General features: G+C 40.9%; 1 protein-coding gene across 2 annotated transcripts in view; it reads left to right on the top strand.

Annotated features, from left to right (window-relative positions):
* Positions 1 to 18831, top strand: part of ITK (IL2 inducible T cell kinase) — a 63314-nt gene that overhangs the window by 24004 nt on the left and 20479 nt on the right. For both annotated transcript variants that reach the window (XM_027606175.2, XM_027606176.2), the window contains 5 exons: positions 1413 to 1541; positions 4782 to 4822; positions 7593 to 7744; positions 11523 to 11588; positions 15733 to 15787. In XM_027606175.2, the coding sequence (XP_027461976.1) occupies positions 1413 to 1541; positions 4782 to 4822; positions 7593 to 7744; positions 11523 to 11588; positions 15733 to 15787 (443 nt within the window). The remainder of the gene's footprint in view (positions 1 to 1412; positions 1542 to 4781; positions 4823 to 7592; positions 7745 to 11522; positions 11589 to 15732; positions 15788 to 18831) is intronic.

The raw sequence follows: 18831 nt of genomic DNA, 5'->3' as shown, positions 1-18831 counted from the left end.
TGGTGAGCAAAACCTAAAATATTTATTATCTGGCCCTTTCAGAAAAAGTTTGCCCACTCCTGGTCTAGTGTGAAGAATAAGAGGATGGGTCCTCGAGTTGGATGACCTGAGTTTGAATCCCGGCTCTGCTACTTACTAGCTGTGTGTGTGTGGGCAACGTCCTCAGCTGCTCTGTGCTTCAGTTTCCCCATCCATAAAAAAGGAAAGAAGGAGGGAATGATAATAATAGTACCTGCCTCCAGAACTGCTGCAAGGAAAGCCCTTGGAACTAGCCTGGCCCAGAGTCGTCACCCAATAAATGTTAGCTAGCTTTAAAGGTTTTCAGATCAGCAGGAAGGGTATTTCTTAGGCTTGCCTCCCTGACAGCATCATTAGAAGCAGCACAGTGTTTGGGTATACGTGAGAGGCGCAGCCAGGCTCCTAAGGTGAAAATCCCAGCTCTGCCAATTGTTAGTCTGTGACCTGGGACAAGTTCCTCGACCTTCCAGGGTCTCCCATCTCCTCAGCTATAAATTCTGACTAATAACAATCAGTCACACGGTTATTGTGAGAATTAAACGTGTTAAGACATGTCAGATACTTAGAACCATACCCAAAGAAAGCACTCAATCGGTGGTACTGTTATTTTGCCCAAAGCCTTACAGGAGAACTGGGTTCAGATATTAATCTGTCTCTAAGTAGCTGTAAGGACGAAGAGTAAGCAAACCATTTAGAATCTTGGGAGCCATGATGCCTTTATCTGAAAAATGAGAATAAAAATACAGTTCTTATTTTCTTCCAAGGTCATTGTCTCAAATGGGGTATGAACGGGCCAATGCTGGGTAAGCTGGAAAATGCTCTCAAGTCATGGAGCTCGGTATAAACATTAAAGTAAAAAGTTATCAAAGGGACTCCAACTGTGTCCATTGGCTATTCTCCCTCCGTGTAGGGTTTTACTCACAGGATGTTAGAGCTGGAAGGAACATTTGAGATGGCTTCTCTAGATCTCCCCTTCTTATACTTCTTTTCTTCAGCAGGAGAATCTTTTTTTTTTTTATTCTACCAAAATCTCACTTTAAAGCCACAAATCTAGAACGGATAAAAGCAAAATTCCTGTGGTTGAAGGTGGGAGAGATGAAGGGCGAGAATCCCTCCCACTCAGTCTTACCAGTGCCCCTTGGGGGCTTTTGTGGGGCCCACTGATCCAGTCTAGGATCGGAGGGGGTGTTGAGGCTCAGATGAGGGTGTTGTCCAACCTAGGGACATACAATTAATGCAAGGCCAGACAAGAACCCAGATCTGGTAATGCCTAAATCCAACATGTACTATTCACTCAAGTTTACGTGGGGTCCAATCTCAGGGAATTGTGAAGTTGGTAGCCCTTGATAGACTGACCTGAAAATAACTCTTCTACTGGTGCCAATCTCTTTCAGAAACAAGGAATAATAACAGTTTGGTGCCCATGTATCATCCTAATTTCTGGATGGACGGGAGATGGAGGTGCTGTGCTCAGCTGGAGAAGCTTGCAGTGGGCTGTGCCCAGTACGATCCAACAAAGAATGGTAAGAGACTGGGAATTCCCCTTTCTTCTTTGCAAAATGACCTCTCTAATCGTGAGAAGTAAAAGCTCACATCTTACCATCATCAGGGGTGTCAGGGATTGAATACAAAATTTTGCATTTTTAGAACTTTCGGAAGGAAATCATCTGCCTCTACCACTTGCCTGTTGATGTTTTTCATCTCAAACCTTATGCCTTTGTAGCTCCTTTTGCTACTAAAAGTGTCATCCTTGGACCTGTACTGTCAATGTCACCTGCGAGCTAGTTAGAAATATAAATTCTCTGGCCATATCCCAGGTCTGCTGCCCTATCAAAATTTGCATTTTAACAAATTTCCTGGAGATTTGTGTGCATGGTAAAGTTTGGGAAGCACGGCCATAACATTCAAGTTAAAAAATGTAAGTGGCATGGTCGACTTAAGTCTTAAGTTGTAGAGACAGACTTAGAGGTCCATAACATCATTTATTTATTACAGTGGTGTCACATCACACATATATTTAATTCCACTAGCTCAACTTTATCCTCTTGGAGGGGAAGAAAGCAAAACCAAAAACTGTTTATTGTACTCTGTGGCTTCTCTCTGCCTCCCCTTCAAACTCGCCGTCAATCTCTATAATCTCAGAGAAAAGGAGGTCATAGCCTAAATGCAAAATGAAAACAAAAGACAGTGTTTCTGGTCCTTGGAGGGCAAAGGCCCCAGAATGAGGGATTGGGGTGCGACCCACTTTTCCCTTCTGTGATTGCTCTGGGACCTGAACCTTCAATGAAGTGCAACTTCACTTGCATGCACTTTTACACATGGTGAGTTCCCATTCCCCACAGTCATTTGGGGGAGATGGTGTGAGGTCACAGAAGCAGGAGACCTTGAGCAGTTGGGTATGCTCAAGGTCACACAGTGAGGAAGTGCTCTACAAAGCCATTGTTGAATAGGAATGATGGATCCTGTGAATTGTTTTGCTTCCATTCCCCTCTCCTCTCAACCTCTCTTACCCTAGCCAGATTTTCTCATCTGTCAGTTTCTTTTTTGCACTAAAACCGAATACCTCACATTGACAACCCAAGACAGATGTGCTAAATGTAACACATGGCTGGGTTTTCCGTGGCTTCCTGAGTCACAGCCCCTCTTAGTACCACTTTAAAAACTACCACTTCTCACCCTCCACCTTGGGAGAGAAAGTTTAAGGTTAACAGTCCCCTGGCCCAGAAGAACAATATATACCTGGTTTTAGAAGCAAAAGATCTTCTGCATTACCCTATGGACCAAATTCACAAAGGCTAGTATTTCATAAAAAAGAAACAGAAGGTTTTATGTGGGTGAAATCCACCATATTAACAAGATGACATGGGCTTTCACTGGTGCATGAAAGCCCTTTCCAAAGCTAGAGGTCTGCTCTCCAAATTCCTGCCAGCACCTTTGTTGTGGGCCCTTGGACCAGTCACTTGGCCATCAAGGGCCCTAATGTCTTCATCAATCCAATGTTAGGGGAACTTTTAGGGGTCCTATGATGAAACAATCTCCAAGCCCCTTTCCAGTTCTGGAATTCCTTGAGTCTGTGTTTCCATTTGGCAGTTTCCACCATGCATGTTGCAGCTGACCCTCTTCAGGGTGCATAGTACTTCCCTCCACTGAGTGCTAGCACATGACTGAGGGTGATGAGCACCTGAATGACTCACCATCATGACACTTGGAGATGACTGCTCATGCTGAACTGCTCACCCCATGAACCCAGGGCCTAACTACTATACAGTCAGTCTCTTAGTGATCCTACATTCATGTTTGCAACAATGGGCTTGTGGAAAGCTCTTAGCACATCTGCTGGCATTTACTGAGCTCTCAACAAAGGGTAATTATGCCCACTAGTCTTTCTTATTTGTGGACAGAGGAATCTGAAGCTGAGATACAGCGGTGTCTGTGTGTATGTCTGGAAAGCAGCAGAGGTAGTTGGGTAAAAATGGACCCTGCTCTACCCAACCCACAGCGACACTCATTTCTGCAACCAGAACTGGCTCTGATGTCATACAAACCAACTGCACCCACAGGGAGAAGAAAGGAGGGAAGAGCAAGGCTAGAGGAAAAGAGATAGACGTCGCAGAATGTTCAGGGTTGGAAGGGGCCCAAGGCCACCCAGCTCATTCCCAATGGAGCTGAGGAGAGAATGCCAGTCTCCTGGTACTCTGAGTTCAGTGCTGAATAGGATCCATGCTTGCAGTTATGTTTGTTTACTTCTTCTCTGTTAATCACAAACCCAAGTCAATACCCCACCCTGCCCTGGCTTAAGGAGTTAGCACACAGGCTGCGTTCCCATGTCACTGTGTTGGTCTCCTCCTACCGCCTTCCTGAGAGATGCTGTCCTGGTCAGGAAGGGATCAACCCCATATGTGAGTCAATCTCATGCAGAGATGAGGAGCTCACAACCCACTTATGGAGCCTATTCCCATATTATCTCTAATTATTAAATCATTCTTTGAACTGAGCAGAAGCCCATGTGCTGTCTCCCATGCCACACCTACTCCCAGATGTTCCACTTTGGTCTATTGATTCCAGGAATGACCTTTTCAGGGCCTCAGAGGAGAAATGCCAAGAGACAGAGGAAGAGACAAAAGGAGGGAGAGAAAGGAGAGAGCGGGAAAGAAGGTATAGAGGCGAGGTGAAGAGAGGGAGCTGTGGAGACACAAACAGATCAACAGAGAGAGAGAGAGAGGTGTAGTTTGGACGAGGTAGCTGGAACACATGCTCAGAAGCATTAAGGTAACTAAAAGTAGATTCCAGCCCTCCCAAAAAATAACACAATGACCCCTCACCTCACCCACCTCCTCCCCAAGCCCACGGCTACCTCAGGAAGCTGAGTCACTGTTACCCTGAGTCACCAGTTCCCACTCTGGGGTTTGGCAGGTGGTAGGTATGTTTGTGGAGGTCTCCCGGCCCACAGGGAAGGACACAAGCTTAATGCCTCTGAAGCAACTTTTGGTTTAGGCTTTAACTGGGAATACGGAATATTGACGTCTAGAAGTTTCTCGTATCTTCTAGAAAATAAAGTGGGGAACCAACAGGCTAAAAGAGATAAAACATGGGCTCTACAAGGCTGATTTTCATTTCTCTGTGTCTCATCAGCTTCTTCTGGCCCTTTTCTTCTGTTGTTCACCTAAGGGCCCCTTTTCTCTGAAAAGCCCCCTGGCTGCTCGCCTCCAGTTGGGCACATTCGGTTTCATGCTCATTTTCTTTTTCTGTTTTTCTCATTTCAGCTTCAAAGAAGCCTCTTCCTCCTACTCCTGAAGACAACAGGGTAAGTGAGGGCTCAAGCTCTGGGCACAGTGGACACCCATCACTGCAACTGCCTGACTGGCATGTCTCCTTTGCACTTTCCCCATCTGCCCAGATTTTTCAGATCCTGGGCAAATGCAGCAGGTTATAGTAATTCAGTTGAAATGAACACACCGGGTCTCTTGGACCTGACCTGTCTGTCTCATGGGTCTGTTTACGTAAAAGGACCATTCAGCTGCTAAGTCCTCAGTTTACTTTATTCATTCAACAAAAACTTATTGATAACAAACTGTGTATCCAGCCACCTGACCACTTTGGGGTATAATGACAGCTATCTATATAAAATAGTGTATTGTGGCACCTGGTTGGCTCAGATGGTTAAGCGTTTGCCTTCAGCTCAGGTTATGATCTCAGAAGCACTGTACAACAATGAAGCATCAGTACAACAATGGGACAAGCCTGGGACAAGTCGGGCTCCCTGCTCAGTGGGGAATCTGCTTGTCCCTCTCCCTCTGCCCACTCATGTTCTCTCTTTCTTTTTTTCAAATGAATAAAATCTTTTTAAAAAATGAAATAAAATTGTATATTTACTCCACCCCTTACTTTTGATATTTTATAGTTTTCAAAGTACTTCCACACTTTTACTATTTCAAAGATATACATATATATACATCTTTATATATTAAATATATATACACATATATATGAATGTACCTCCTTTCCTCATTGTCTCTTCTAGCCACTTCAGAGGGTTATAGTTTTATTCACATTTTAAAGCTTGGGAAATCAAGTCCCAAGAGAGATTTTAAGTCTTTTCCAAGGCCATTCAACAATTTAGTAGTTAAGCTAGTAGGCAGCAGAGCTTCTGGAGTGGTGCTCTTTAACTCAAGTGGTGGTTCTCAAAGTGTGGTCCCTGGACGAGCAGTATCAGCATCACCTGGGAGCTGGTTAGAAATGCAATGTAAATTCTCAGGCCCCACCCCAGACCTACTGCATTCATAACTCTGGAAGAGGGTCTCAGCAATCTGCATTTTAATAAACCTCTAGGTGATTCTGGAGCACATTGAAGTAGGTAGAAAGACTGATCTAATCTACTGACTTATAAGATTTAGGTGATACCAAGCCATCTCTGGGGAAGTCAACTCTGGCTTGCAGATGGTTTCCCCCATAGTCCTAACTATATAGGGTAGAGTTTGGATCTAGGCTCAGAGTATTATTATACATTATTATTATAAGCAGGTTTCTCACCACATGAATGTCTAATAGGACGTTCAAAAGTTGTACAGGATGTGGGATACTGCTGAGATTTTTTGCATTCTTGGCCCTCTCCCATTAAATGCTAGCAGCACACCTAAACCTTTGTGACATTCAAAACATCCCCATAGATGTCCAAGATGCTCCCTATGGAAAGCTACCACCATGGTTTGAGAACCTTGCTCTTAACTTTCTTCTCATAGGGATTGATCAATTAGTTGGGCCTATAATGGGATGAATACCATGATGTCATAGCCCTCCTTAATCTTCAGGTGCCCTTGAATATAACTCCTTCCTCCATTAGCTCTTGGGGTGAAAGCCTCAGTCCCACTGACTCTTATCTGCAGTACTCCAATACACCATCTCAGCTCCACCGATATCTAGACCTCAAATCCTAATCTGGGCTCAGCTGGGATGACATACTACATCAGTACGACAAGCTTTTCTTTCTAGATCTCCAGGATTTTTATACCACCAAATGCTTCAATGTGCTCATAGAAACTTTGGCTTCTCAGGGCACCTGGGTGGCTAAGTCGTTAAGCGTCTGCCTTTGGCTCAGGTCATGGTCCCAGGGTCCTGGGTTCGAACCCCACATCAGGCTCCCTGTTCAGCGGGAAGCCGGCTTCTCCCTCTCCCACTTACCCTGCTTATATGTTCCCTCTCTCACTGTGTCTCCCTCTGTCAAATAAATAAAATCTTTAAAAAAAAAAAGAAAAAGAAAAAGAAAGAAACTGGCTTCTCAACACCAAATCTCATCTCCACCAGTGATCTCAATCTCTTCCATATTTACTATCTCACAAAATCTGCCAAACTGTAGCAAGTGTGCCCTTCCTGAACTCCCACAATTGTTTGCTTTATCATCTCTTCTTCATGTCTTCAACATATCATCCTTAAAAAGGTACTGAGAAGTAGATTTAGGCAAGAGAGTCCCTAAGAGGAAGAAGGAAATCCATGTGCTATCGTAGAGAGAGCGTTAAGATTAATTCAAGGGTTAAGCTTAGCCATATCTATTTCCCCATCTGGGCCTCTATTTCCCCATTCTAAACAAAAGAATGGATTGAATGATCTCTCAGAGGCATTCCAGCTCCAGTAGTCTATGATCCTATGGATCTGGACAAACCTGCAAGTCAAATCAGAAAAGCATGTACTGAATAACTTAGCAGTGACTGCATCACTTTCATCAAGAATATGATGCTGCCAGTAGAGAGTCTGCAACATGTGACCAACAGACTTGTATAAAAAGCATGTAGCTGCTTGGAATTCACTGTGGTCAAAATTCAGCACACCGAATGAGAGGGGCAAAGAATTCCAGGTACTGATTGTCTTTGTGTCATATTCAGCACTACAGTCTTAAGTCACAAAGAAAGCCAACTAGAGAAGGCAGGTGGTTTCAGCCAATACCCAATGGATTGTAGGAACTGGTGTATTGACCTGGCATAGAACCAGGAGCAAGTTATAATTTAGGGACTTGTTGACCTTGTTCTGCAGTTTACCTCCTTTCTATGTCATAGCTTGGTTTTGTTTTCTACCTCCTCCAGCGATCACTTCAGGAACCTGAAGAAACCATTGTCATTGCCTTGTATGACTACCAAACAAACGATCCACAGGAGCTCATGCTACAACGCAATGAGGAGTACTACCTGCTGGACAGTTCTGAGATTCACTGGTGGAGAGTACAGGACAGGAATGGGTAAGGCATCTTTGTGGTTGCTGTCCCAGGGCTTGAGGGTAGGTGAGAATAGAGAAAACACTGGAATGATTTGTCCTGCCTCCATCAGCATGACCACTGTGCTGAGTTAGGAGAGGAGAGCAGAGGTAAAAGAAAGAGGAAGGCAGAAGTGGTTGAGGGGATCTTTCCACTTCTCAGAAGTGGTGGAGGCGGTCATTTGCTATGTTCGCTCCCCAACAAGCACTCCCAGCCCCCAAGCCCATTTAAAAATTCCCTGGGTTTTTTCACTAACATCCATAGAGTAGGAGATTGGCAGCTTGTTCTACAAGGAAGCACTATTGTTCTTGAGTGTTTAGATGAGACTGAAGGCACATCCCATTGTGAAGTGTCTATTTTCAGTGAAAAGAAAAGGCATGTAGAAATGGTACAGATTGGTGGTTATATTAAAAAGCATCAGGAGGAAGATACTAAAGACTTAGCTACACTACCAGTCTTTGAACTAGCCATCTGCATGATTTAGGGAGAAAGTTGAGTTGTGCTAATACCGGTTGCCCACTATGGGAGTTCTGAATGAAAAAAAAAATCTTATGAGCCCTTCTCTGATCTGAAATACAACAAAATTACTTTTGTTAACTTTCAGAATGCTCTGGGATATATATGACTTAGATACTAGTACTTAGTTTTAAGGCATCGTATTCATACTGTTTTGTAAGGCTTTAGTTTTTCCTTTTAATATGTCAGAGGTATTTACCCAAGCCCTGGAATATTCTCCAGAATATGATTTCAAAGACTGCATAAATCTAACACAAAAGTGTACCATAATTGAGCAATTCCCTTGCTGGGTGCTCAGGTTATTTCCAATATACTGCAGATATTAACAACACTGCAATGAACATCCTTGTATATTAATATTACAGGTTTATACATTTTTAAAGCATGAGGTTATTACCGATTTAAAAATATAAAAAAGAAAAAGAAAAGACTCCATCATTGCAGTGTAGGATGGCCTAAATCGATGTTTTATTTTAAAAAAATAAAAATCCAACCTCCATTTGTCCCCATATCAAATCCAAAAGTAATCACTATTAACACTTTCTTATGTATCCCAAACAAAAAATGTATACATACACAAATGAATCCTTTTTTTTTTCATTCACACAAAGGTGATTCATTCTGCTCTTCACCTTGCTTTTGACCTTTAGTAATATACCTTGGAGATCTTTTCGTATCAGCAATACAAATTTATTTTTTAAATAATTGCATAGTTTTGGAAGGTGTGCTTGTATTATAAATATTTGAATGATCTTAAATGGTAGGATATTTAGTTTCCAAATTATTTGTTTTCTTTGTTATTTTAAACAAAGCCACAATGAAGATCTTGTATTGCTCATGCTCATGTTTCTGGGCAATTTTTTGAAAAAAATTTGCAACATAGATAGTTTTGAAAATATATTTTTCTTTTGAAAAAATATATATCTCCTATTTCTAACTATGGAACTGTTGAGTCAGAGCATGTCTCAATTTAGGTAGATAATTCCCTCAGAAAGGTTGCCAAATTTACATTCCCACCACCCACCAACATCATGTGGGAGCGTCAACACTGGGTATCACTAACCTTAAAAAAAAAAAAAAACAACTAATCTGATGAGTAAAAAAAGAGGCACACAAATATCTTTAGGGTTAAGGCTTTACTTTTTACATAGATCAAAACTTGCTTTGTCAAAACGCCTTCTCTTTAAGTAGCCTTATTGACACCACTACAGGGAGAGTGAAGGAGGGGTGTAAAATATGGTTGGTTCAAGGACTGTTGTCTAGGAGACAGTGTTGCTGGCTAGCTAGGAACAGACCCCAAAGCACCTCATGTGGAACCTCCTTCTCTAGCTGACTTGTGGAGGCAAGTGAGGCCTGTCACATCACCTTCTCTTTGCCTATTATAAGGAGTCCCATATCAGAAACAGACTGCCCGGTTCTACAAAAACCAGAAGAACTTATTCAGAAATTCACTCCTCCAGTCAACTGACATTTATTTAGCACACCTAATGTGCCAGGAAATTTCTTCTCCTAGGTTTCACTTCCCCAAATGACAGTTTACCCTTTGTTCAGTGGCCTATGGAAATACTCAGCTCTGCACTTCAAAGACCATCAAAGAGGACACCCTAGAATCTAATTGGTGTTTTGGGAATTTCCCCAGCGTGCTTTGTAATAATGCAGTATAGTGGAAAGTCCACAAGATGGGGCGACAGAAGCCTTGGACTTTAGTATCAGCTGCTCTTGTTGTAGGTCTTTGGAAAAGTCACTTAAACTTTGGGCATCCATTTCCTTATCTGTGAAACACAGATGATAATATCAGCTCTGTCTATCTTACAAGGTTGAGGGAATCGATGAGATGCTAAACATGAAAGGAGCTTTGTAAATTCTACATCCACATACAAATGAAGAGAATCAACATTTGTGATAATCATATTATCACATAGTGTTATGTGGTTGGCATATTAGAACACAGTTACTCTATTTGAAAGTAAAAATTATATTTGACCTAGTACTAGAATTGCAAACATATGATGTGGCAAAACCAGACAAAATCAAGTGGATTCCAAAAGACAGATATAAAAGAAATAGCAAATTTTAGAATAACTTGACTTCTATCAATTGGCACAGATTGCCTTGAGCACCATATTAGGGATGATTCTGAAGCTGGGTGTTCAGTTCTCCAAAGAAAGCATGTCATGATTGACTAGCAATGTCAGCCATGGGCACAGGATATGAGACAATCTTCTCATATTTGGCATCCCCATTCTTTATTTCTTTACTCCTCAAAACAATTCTGTGAAATAGATTATGCATTCCTCATTAGACACCATCACCAGATTGAAAAATGGCTTTATTATATAAAAATTAAAATATGCTTTATGAAGTAAAGAGCAAGAAACTCTCAGGCATCTTTTCATAGATTGGCAGAGTTGGGAGGAATTTTATGTGGAATCTAGTTTAAGGCCCTCATTTTACAGAGAGGGAGCCAGAGGCCCAGAGAGTAAAAGGGACATTGTTTTCACCATGTAGTATTAAATGCAATAATGAATGTGAACGTGCTTTGAAAAATACAAGACCACACACAAATGTAAAGTATTTTGATGTGCTGATTAGTCTCTTTATCCATATGTCTTTGTTTATGCACAATTATCTATTCCTGCTCAAAAGAAGCTCCTACCTCTAAATCCAGCGTGACTCTATTCTTTTTTCTCATGTTTTACCATTTGTGTCTGAAGGAGTTCAATTAACAACAACAACAACATATTAGGGAGGCCTTGGATTAAAAGCTTATAATGCTGACTGGCAGTATCTTTTGGGACCTGTGGTGGGAAAGTGATTTTTTATATTTTAATTATTTTGGGTTCTTGACTATAAAATAGTAGCACTAAACTGGAAAAAATACTGATTGTCACACCCCAAAGAAAATGTTTCCTTATAGAAAATAGAGACTAAACATTAATCTTTTTTCCACTAGAGGAAATTTCACAACGAGGAGAGCAACAAACAATGCTTTTTGAGTGAAGTAGCCACTTCTTATTTATTATAGTTCATATTTTAGTGGTGAAATCTATTGCCTTTAACAGATGGCAGATTTTTGTTATTTTTAGTGACTCTTTTATTCTAAAACTTTAAAATGTCTTATCATGAATACCAAATAATGTGAGACTCCCCCATCTTTAAATGACTTTTAACGGATTGAACCACCTCTAAAATGGAGATGTGAAAATTTGTCCTATAATAGTCTAAACATGAATTTCTCTTTTAACAGGCATGAAGGATATGTACCAAGCAGTTATCTGGTGGAAAAATCTCCAAATAGCCTGGAAACTTATGAGTAAGATATTTTCTTTGTTTTCTAAAAATATGGTACTAAGGTCCTCCTTAGATTAGGAATAAATTATTGGTTGATTATAAAAGTACCAGGCATTTTTTTTCTTGTACTTTGATCCCTAAGTAAACAGTAGAGGAAAAATTTAAATAGAAGGGGGCCAACATATGTACTCACCTCCCCTTTAATCAAAGAGAGGACTCTAAGATACCCACATAGATTGTGGTAAACGGAAAAGATTCTTCCGGGAATCTTGGTCTTGCCTGAGAAGGAAGAAAACAGTATGAACACTAATCAAATACAAACTCACTTAAAACATACTTTAAGGCAATACTTCCAATACCAAAATAGCAGACAAATAGGTATTAAATATCTGCTTAGCTTGTATTGTTTATTTCAAGTTGTCACTTAGAGAAGAGTTCACATGGATGTAATTTTAATGGAACTACTTAATGTTTAATAAAATCCAATTGTAGTGGACAGTGTACTCACCATGTACGTACGCTCCCTAGCTCAGCTGCTAGAGGGTCCAGAAGCAACAGCCCCATAGCACCGCAACAGCATTGTGTTCACAGATCTTCCTTTCTAAATAGCACTTCCCACTAAAATAGAGTTCTTGAAGAAACAGCTTGGGGATTCAGAGTCGAGGCAGGGAAAGAACAGGATGAACTTGGAACACCTCGCACCAGAAAGTAAAGAAGTACTGCCCCCCAAAATATTTTAATGATGTGGACTTGTGAAAGGGCAAAGAAGCTTAAAATTGTTCCTTCTGGCCAAATATGTGACAATTCCAGTGTCAAAATAAGTAATGACAGTAATGGACTATAGTCCATTGAGTAAAATAAGAATCGATAACAAGCAGATAGTTTGATAGGTAAGTAAGTAAATAAATAAATAAATGAGAAAGTTCTTTCTTACCATAGAGTGCCAGCTAATGAATGTAGAAGGATGATCACATTTAAAAATCACCATTTGGGGCACCTGGGTGGCTCAGATGGTTAAGCGTCTGCCTTCGGCTCAGGTCATGATCCCAGAGTCCTGGGATCGAGTCCCGCATCGGGCTCCCTGCTCCTTGGGAGCCTGCTTCTCCCTCTGCCTCTCTCTCTCTCTCTCTCTCTGTGTGTGTCTCTCATGAATAAATAAATAAAATCTTTAAAAAAAAGTAAATAAATAAAAATAAAAATCACCATTTATAACTCAAAGTGTCAACTAATTCAGGCAAGAAACATCAATGATGTCTAAACAGACATCCCAGGCCTCCTGATATGGCACCAAGAAGGACACATTACTTCTGGATGTTCCTGCCCAGACATGCATAATCTGAGTTTCATCATGAGGAAATAATAGGCAAATCCATATTCTACAAAAAAATTGGCCTGTGCTCTTCAAAAATGTTAATATCATAAAAGACACAAAAGGCTGAGAAATTGGTCCACATTGAAGGAGCTTAAGGAGATGAGTGTTGATTAAATAGACTAGTAATCCTGGATTGGATCTTGAGCCATTAAAAAAAAAATAGGGGCACCTGGGTGGTTCAGTCAGTTAAGCGTCTGGCTCTTGATTTCAGCTCAGGTCATGATTTCAGAGTTGTGAGATCAAGCTGTGTTTTGGGTTCCATGCTGGGCATAGAGCCTGCTTAAGATTCTCTTTCTCCCTCTCCCTTTGCCCCTTCCCCCCACCTCTCTCTTTCTCTCTGAAAAAGAAAAAGACAAAACACATCACTGGGACAACCGATGAAATTTGAATAAAGTCTGAAATTAGATAATAGTATTGCATCAATGTTAAATTTCCTGATTTTGGTAATTGTACCATTTTTATATAAGTATATATTCTATTTCTTAGAAATACATACTGAAGGGGCTCCTGGGTAGCTCAGCCGTTAAGCGTCTGCCTTCGGCTCAGGTCATAGTCCCAGGGTCCTGGGATGGAGCCCCGCATCAGGCTCCCTGCCGAGCAGGGAGCCTGCTTCTCCCTCTCCCTCTGCCTGCTGCTCCCCCTGTTTGTTCTCTCTCTCTCTCTGACAAATAAATAAAATCTTAAAAAAAAAAGAAATACATATTGAAGTACTTAGAAGTAATAGTCTATTCTCAAATGGTTTGGAAAAAATATATATATCTATTCAGAGGGAATGGTAAGGCAAATATGTAAAATATCAGAAATTAGTTCATCTGGGTCAAGTGTATATGGGAATTCTTTTATAGTATTTTATAACTTTTCTATACATTTGAAATTATTTAAAAATGAAATGCGTTTAAGTCCTCTCTGAATGTAAGATACCAGGGTTGAAGAATATTAGCTAATGAAGACTTCTATTAACTCATTTGGGTTCTTATTAGTTCAAATGTGGTCAAGTTATTTGTTGCTGAAATTCTAATAGACTCTGTAGTGAAGAGCTATCATTTTCTGAAGAGTCTCTCAACCTGAGACTGGCTTTGATCAAGTATGAGTGAGTAGCCCCTCCCTCAGCTAATAGAAGAGTCATCAGTTCCAAGAATGCCGAGCTGCAATGAAGTATGTAGGAAATATGCTTAAATAGAATCCTTTTTATAGCCAATGCCTTTAGGGAAGAAAATAGGCATTTATTTCAAATGATCATTAGGCTGGGAAGTTTTGTTTTTGCTTTTAATCAGAATCTCGTCATTTATGATAGAGGGAAAAAACTCAGAATTCCAACAGAGTATAAAGCACTAGAGAATGGTGGAGCCTGAGGCAAATAAAAAAGTGTATTCCCCCTCCCGAAGGTATTTTAGTTCATAAACAAAACAAAACAAAACACTAGACCATATAAGCAAAACAGTCTGTGAGCCCTATTTATTCCACATACTGTTGGTTTGCATTTTTCAGATTATGGGATCACAGCTAGAGAATAAAATGACTCACAAGCAAACATCCAGACATTTAGAAGTATATATATATATATACACAAAATACCCAATAGGATGATTTTTTTCATCCTTGAACTTAATATTGTCTAGTTTCAGGTGACATCTGCATAAGAACTCAAAAATGTACCATCTGGGAGCATAATCATGGTTTGGTACATCCATTGCTTGGCTTCAGGTCTCCTGCCCTGATTTGGGGGCATAACCTTGGGCAAGTTTCCTCACCAGGCTGGATCTCAGATCCCTTTCCCTTAAATTGAAGGGTAGACAAGTTGAAGGAGGCATTCTAGCTGGTATTCCCTCCCCATTCCTGAACTCAGGGTAGACATCACTCTTAGATCGTGACACACTTACCTACTGAGCTCAGGTGCGCAGCTTTAGGCAGCTACGGCTAATTGACCAGAGCTTGCACGTGAGATGAAGCCTATTTGCCATCCCTCAACTAGATAAGTTACAAGAGCCCACTGAGGTATAAAGTACCATTCAGTTGCATGATGTTCAAAAGCTCAGGTGGATCCATTAATTCCCTTATTTGTAGCTACTTTCTAATAGCCACACGAGTTTGATAAGTAGTGTTCCTTCCCCACCCAGAACTTCTCTCCTCTGAGGTTTATACTTTCCTAAAACTGATTGTTAACTGATGATCTTTCTAACTCCTCTTATCTAATAAGTAGCCAGGGAAGCCAGGATGTGGCTCAAGTGTTACCAGCAACATTCAAAAACCTTACCTCTAAAAATCACTCATATAATTCTTACCACTTTTTAGGTTTTTTTTTTCACCAGACCCCAAAATTATAAAAATAATATAATCACTTTGCAGAAGATCTTGAAAACCAATCTAAAAGAGGAAAATACTGCAATTGCTTTACAAGGCTAAACTTTCAAATTTGTGCCCAATTTTTATAGCTGTCCTAGCATCATCCTACTTAAAACCACCCACTGACTTATGAAATGGAGAAGATGAAGGTTTTCTAAAATTTTATTATGGAAAATTTCCAACTTGCACAAAAGTAAGGAGAATAATTTAATGAACCTCCATATACCAAAACCCAGCTTCAAAAATTATTGACACTTTACCAATTCTGATTCCTTTGTTCCCTTCCAATTAAACATTTTATTACCTGGAAATGGCTCATGCCTTTGTTTTTAAGTTGGAAAGCACTGGTACAGACAGAAAAAGACCAAATCATTTTCTCACATTATCTTTTACAAGTAAATAATAAAAATTGTTTAACTCTCATCGACATATGACTTTTTCCTGCTTTCAGGTGGTACAATAAGAGTATCAGCCGAGACAAAGCTGAAAAACTTCTTTTGGACACAGTAAGTCTCCTTTAACCTACCTTTTGACTTAAAATAAATGAATTGTGCTCTTTTTTCCAGCCATGCTATCATTTATGCCAATGCAGTAAGCCGGCATACTGGATTACAGTGGTTTTCAAGTCGAGTGGAAATATTCTGGGGATTTATAGAAACTAGCATATAATAGGATAAGAAATCCAGCGAGGGTTCAAGGCCTTGGTATTGACATGCAACTGTCACAACAGGTATTGTGGCCTTTCTGGCCACGATGACTGACCCTGTGGAGCCATGGGGCTAGTTTGCCTTGCCTGCTTCTCACTTGGGGGTGAGTGTGACTTAGATACTACGTGGTTGGGTTGTGTGTCCAGAAGAAATACATCACTTGGTTTAACTTATTTTTCATGCAGCGGTTCTCAAGAGCCATGCAGTATAAGTAGCTGATCTTGCCCAGGGATGTCAGAATAAAGGGAGAGAGGGATGAGAAGAAAGAAAGCAGGGTGCAGTGGGGAAAGTACAGGACCCAGTCCCTGCTCTCTCACCAACACAGTGCGTGATTTGCGGGATATTTCTTCTTCCTGGACCTTAGTTTCTCAATGAGTACAGGAGGAGCATTGGATTAAATCAGCAATGACAGTTACCCAATACTCATGCTGTCACCCTTTGCTCCTGATCTTATGTGACAGAGTTGATCATGGTCCATGGCTTTGGGATCCTTCTCAACACGGGGCTGCAGGCAGCTACCATCAAGTGATTGGCACTCAAGGTGAACCCTCTCTGCCTGGACCAGAGGGTCATTTGTTATTCTAGAATAGTGCCTCTCAAATATCTGTGTTGATGGATCACATTTTTGTGGCTGGTTTTCAGTTTCCAATTTGTCACAGACTTACATTTTATAAAAGAAATAAAAATGAACTACTAGAAAAAATAAAGAAGCAGACACAAAAAATTCAAGTTCAATTTTTTTATTAGCTTTAGATTCATTAGACATAAAATTACTCTGATTGCTATGAAAAATTTCTAAATGCCTACTCTCGATTTCTCTTTTTGTTTGGTGACGGACCAGCAACAATTTGCCATCTGGCACCCACCCACAGACCACACTTTGAGTAGCACTGAAAAATTGCACATTGACGGCTCTTTCAGAGAAACCAAATGCATGGTGTTATGGAGAAAAAGTCTTCCACAGAGCAATCAATGAATTTACCAGCATATATGCCTAGAGCAGTTGTTCTCAGACCTGTTTGCACACTAGAATCCCCTGGGAAACATTTTTAAAAATACCTGTGCCCAAGCCCCACCCCAGATTAATTAAATCAGAATATCTAGTTGGTAGGATCTAGGCATTAGTAATTCAGAGAAAAATCTCTCCAGGTGCGTCTAATATTTAGACGATGTTAATGACCTGTACCCAACACTAGCCTCACTGGTGACACCAGTAAACCGTTGGTATGAGTTGATGGAAGCATTAATCTCCCTGTGCCAAAATGTCAACCCTATTCCTGCCATTTCACCATATAACATTTCTCAGTTTGGGTCTGAAGGTTTTCTTATCTTTAAGAATTTTATTTTTTAAAAGATTTTATTTATTTATTTGAGAGAGAGACAGGGAGCCGGGGGAGCAACAGGCAGAGGGAGAGGGAGAAGCAGGAGACTCAGTCCCAGGACCCTGGGATCATGACCTGAGGCCGAAGGCAGACGCTTAACCAGCTGAGCCACCCAGACACCCTATCTTTAAGAATTTTAAATTAAATCGCAAATCTTTCCTGCACGGAATGCGGATGAGGCGACCAACTCATCTTGGTTTGCCTGGGACTGTCCCAGTTTTAAAACTGAGAGTCCTGTGTCCAGGAATCCCCAGCCCACTCAGTCCTGAGCATACTGGGACAGCTGGTCACCCAACATGGTGGCCACTATTTGCACAGCGGTTAGGAATGAGCCACTGTGGAGGGTTGATGAATACTGTCAAAGAATAATTTAAAGGCATACAGTTAATTATTAGCATGCTATGTACTTTTGTAGAAAGGGAAACTGGTAACAGATTGATTCATTCCATCTAAGGCAAAAATAGAATTTCTAAAAGAGGAAAAGGGGAAGGGAGAAGGAAAACCCACAGTCATACTGGGAGCAGTGAACTCCATCTTCTTCAGATAAGTTGCCAATTAGCAAGCAGCTAGCATAGAGGACAAGGTGAGATGTTCTGCCCTTGGGCAGCTTGTTCTCATCAAAGAGAGCATGTTCAGTGGTTTATGGATTTCCCAAAAGACGCTGCTTACCAGGGAGGGATGCATCAGAGGCAGCCTGCATTCTGGCCACCGTCTCTGTGAGCAGCCACCTCAGCTACAGTGTGTGGGCACCATTTCCTTCATCACGATTGCTGGCTGGAAACTCGAGTACCTTACCATTTTGCTGAGCACAGGATGAAGCCCTTAGGGGTACTTGAGACAGGATCTTTGACCTCAGTAACTCTAGACTCTACTGGGAAACAAGACAAACTGGAGAGTTAGAGGATAATCCAAGGTAAACTATGAACTTGAGGCAGGCTTTCAGTGACCTTGGAGCTCAGAGAAGATTCTAAGGAGTCACATCTCGTGGGAGGAAGAGGAATTGAGCTGAGTCATGACTGGACCCTGGTTTTCCTTGGTTCCACATCAACTCAGCACTTAATCATTTCCTGTGGTCCCCAGGAGACCATGCATTAGAATCACTGGGAAACATAAAAATCCAGAATCCCCGTGGGCCCTGCCCCAGACCTAGAATCAGAATCTCCAGAGTTAGTTCCTGGGAACCTGTATTTTTTCAAGTTAAACTTGTGATGCCTGGGCAGCTGGCTCAGCTCCTAGTTCCCCAACCTATGTTATTGGATAACATAGTAAAACCTGACTGATGAGAACTAATTGAGAGGATTGCAAAATTAATTAAAAACTTGAATTATAATGTTTAAGTAAGTGCAATTTTGTTATTTTCAATCACACGTTGGTTGATGTAGTGTTACCCATGGAGCCCTTGAAACAGCCCACATGAATGACAAGCTGAAGTGGTTTCCTGTTTTATGGCAGTACTTTGGA

The sequence above is a fragment of the Zalophus californianus genome, chromosome 5 (genome assembly GCF_009762305.2).
Source record: "Zalophus californianus isolate mZalCal1 chromosome 5, mZalCal1.pri.v2, whole genome shotgun sequence".
Lineage (NCBI taxonomy): Eukaryota > Metazoa > Chordata > Mammalia > Carnivora > Otariidae > Zalophus > Zalophus californianus.
The sequence above is the reverse complement of the archived record's forward strand: the minus strand, read 5'-3'. Positions and strand labels throughout refer to the sequence as shown.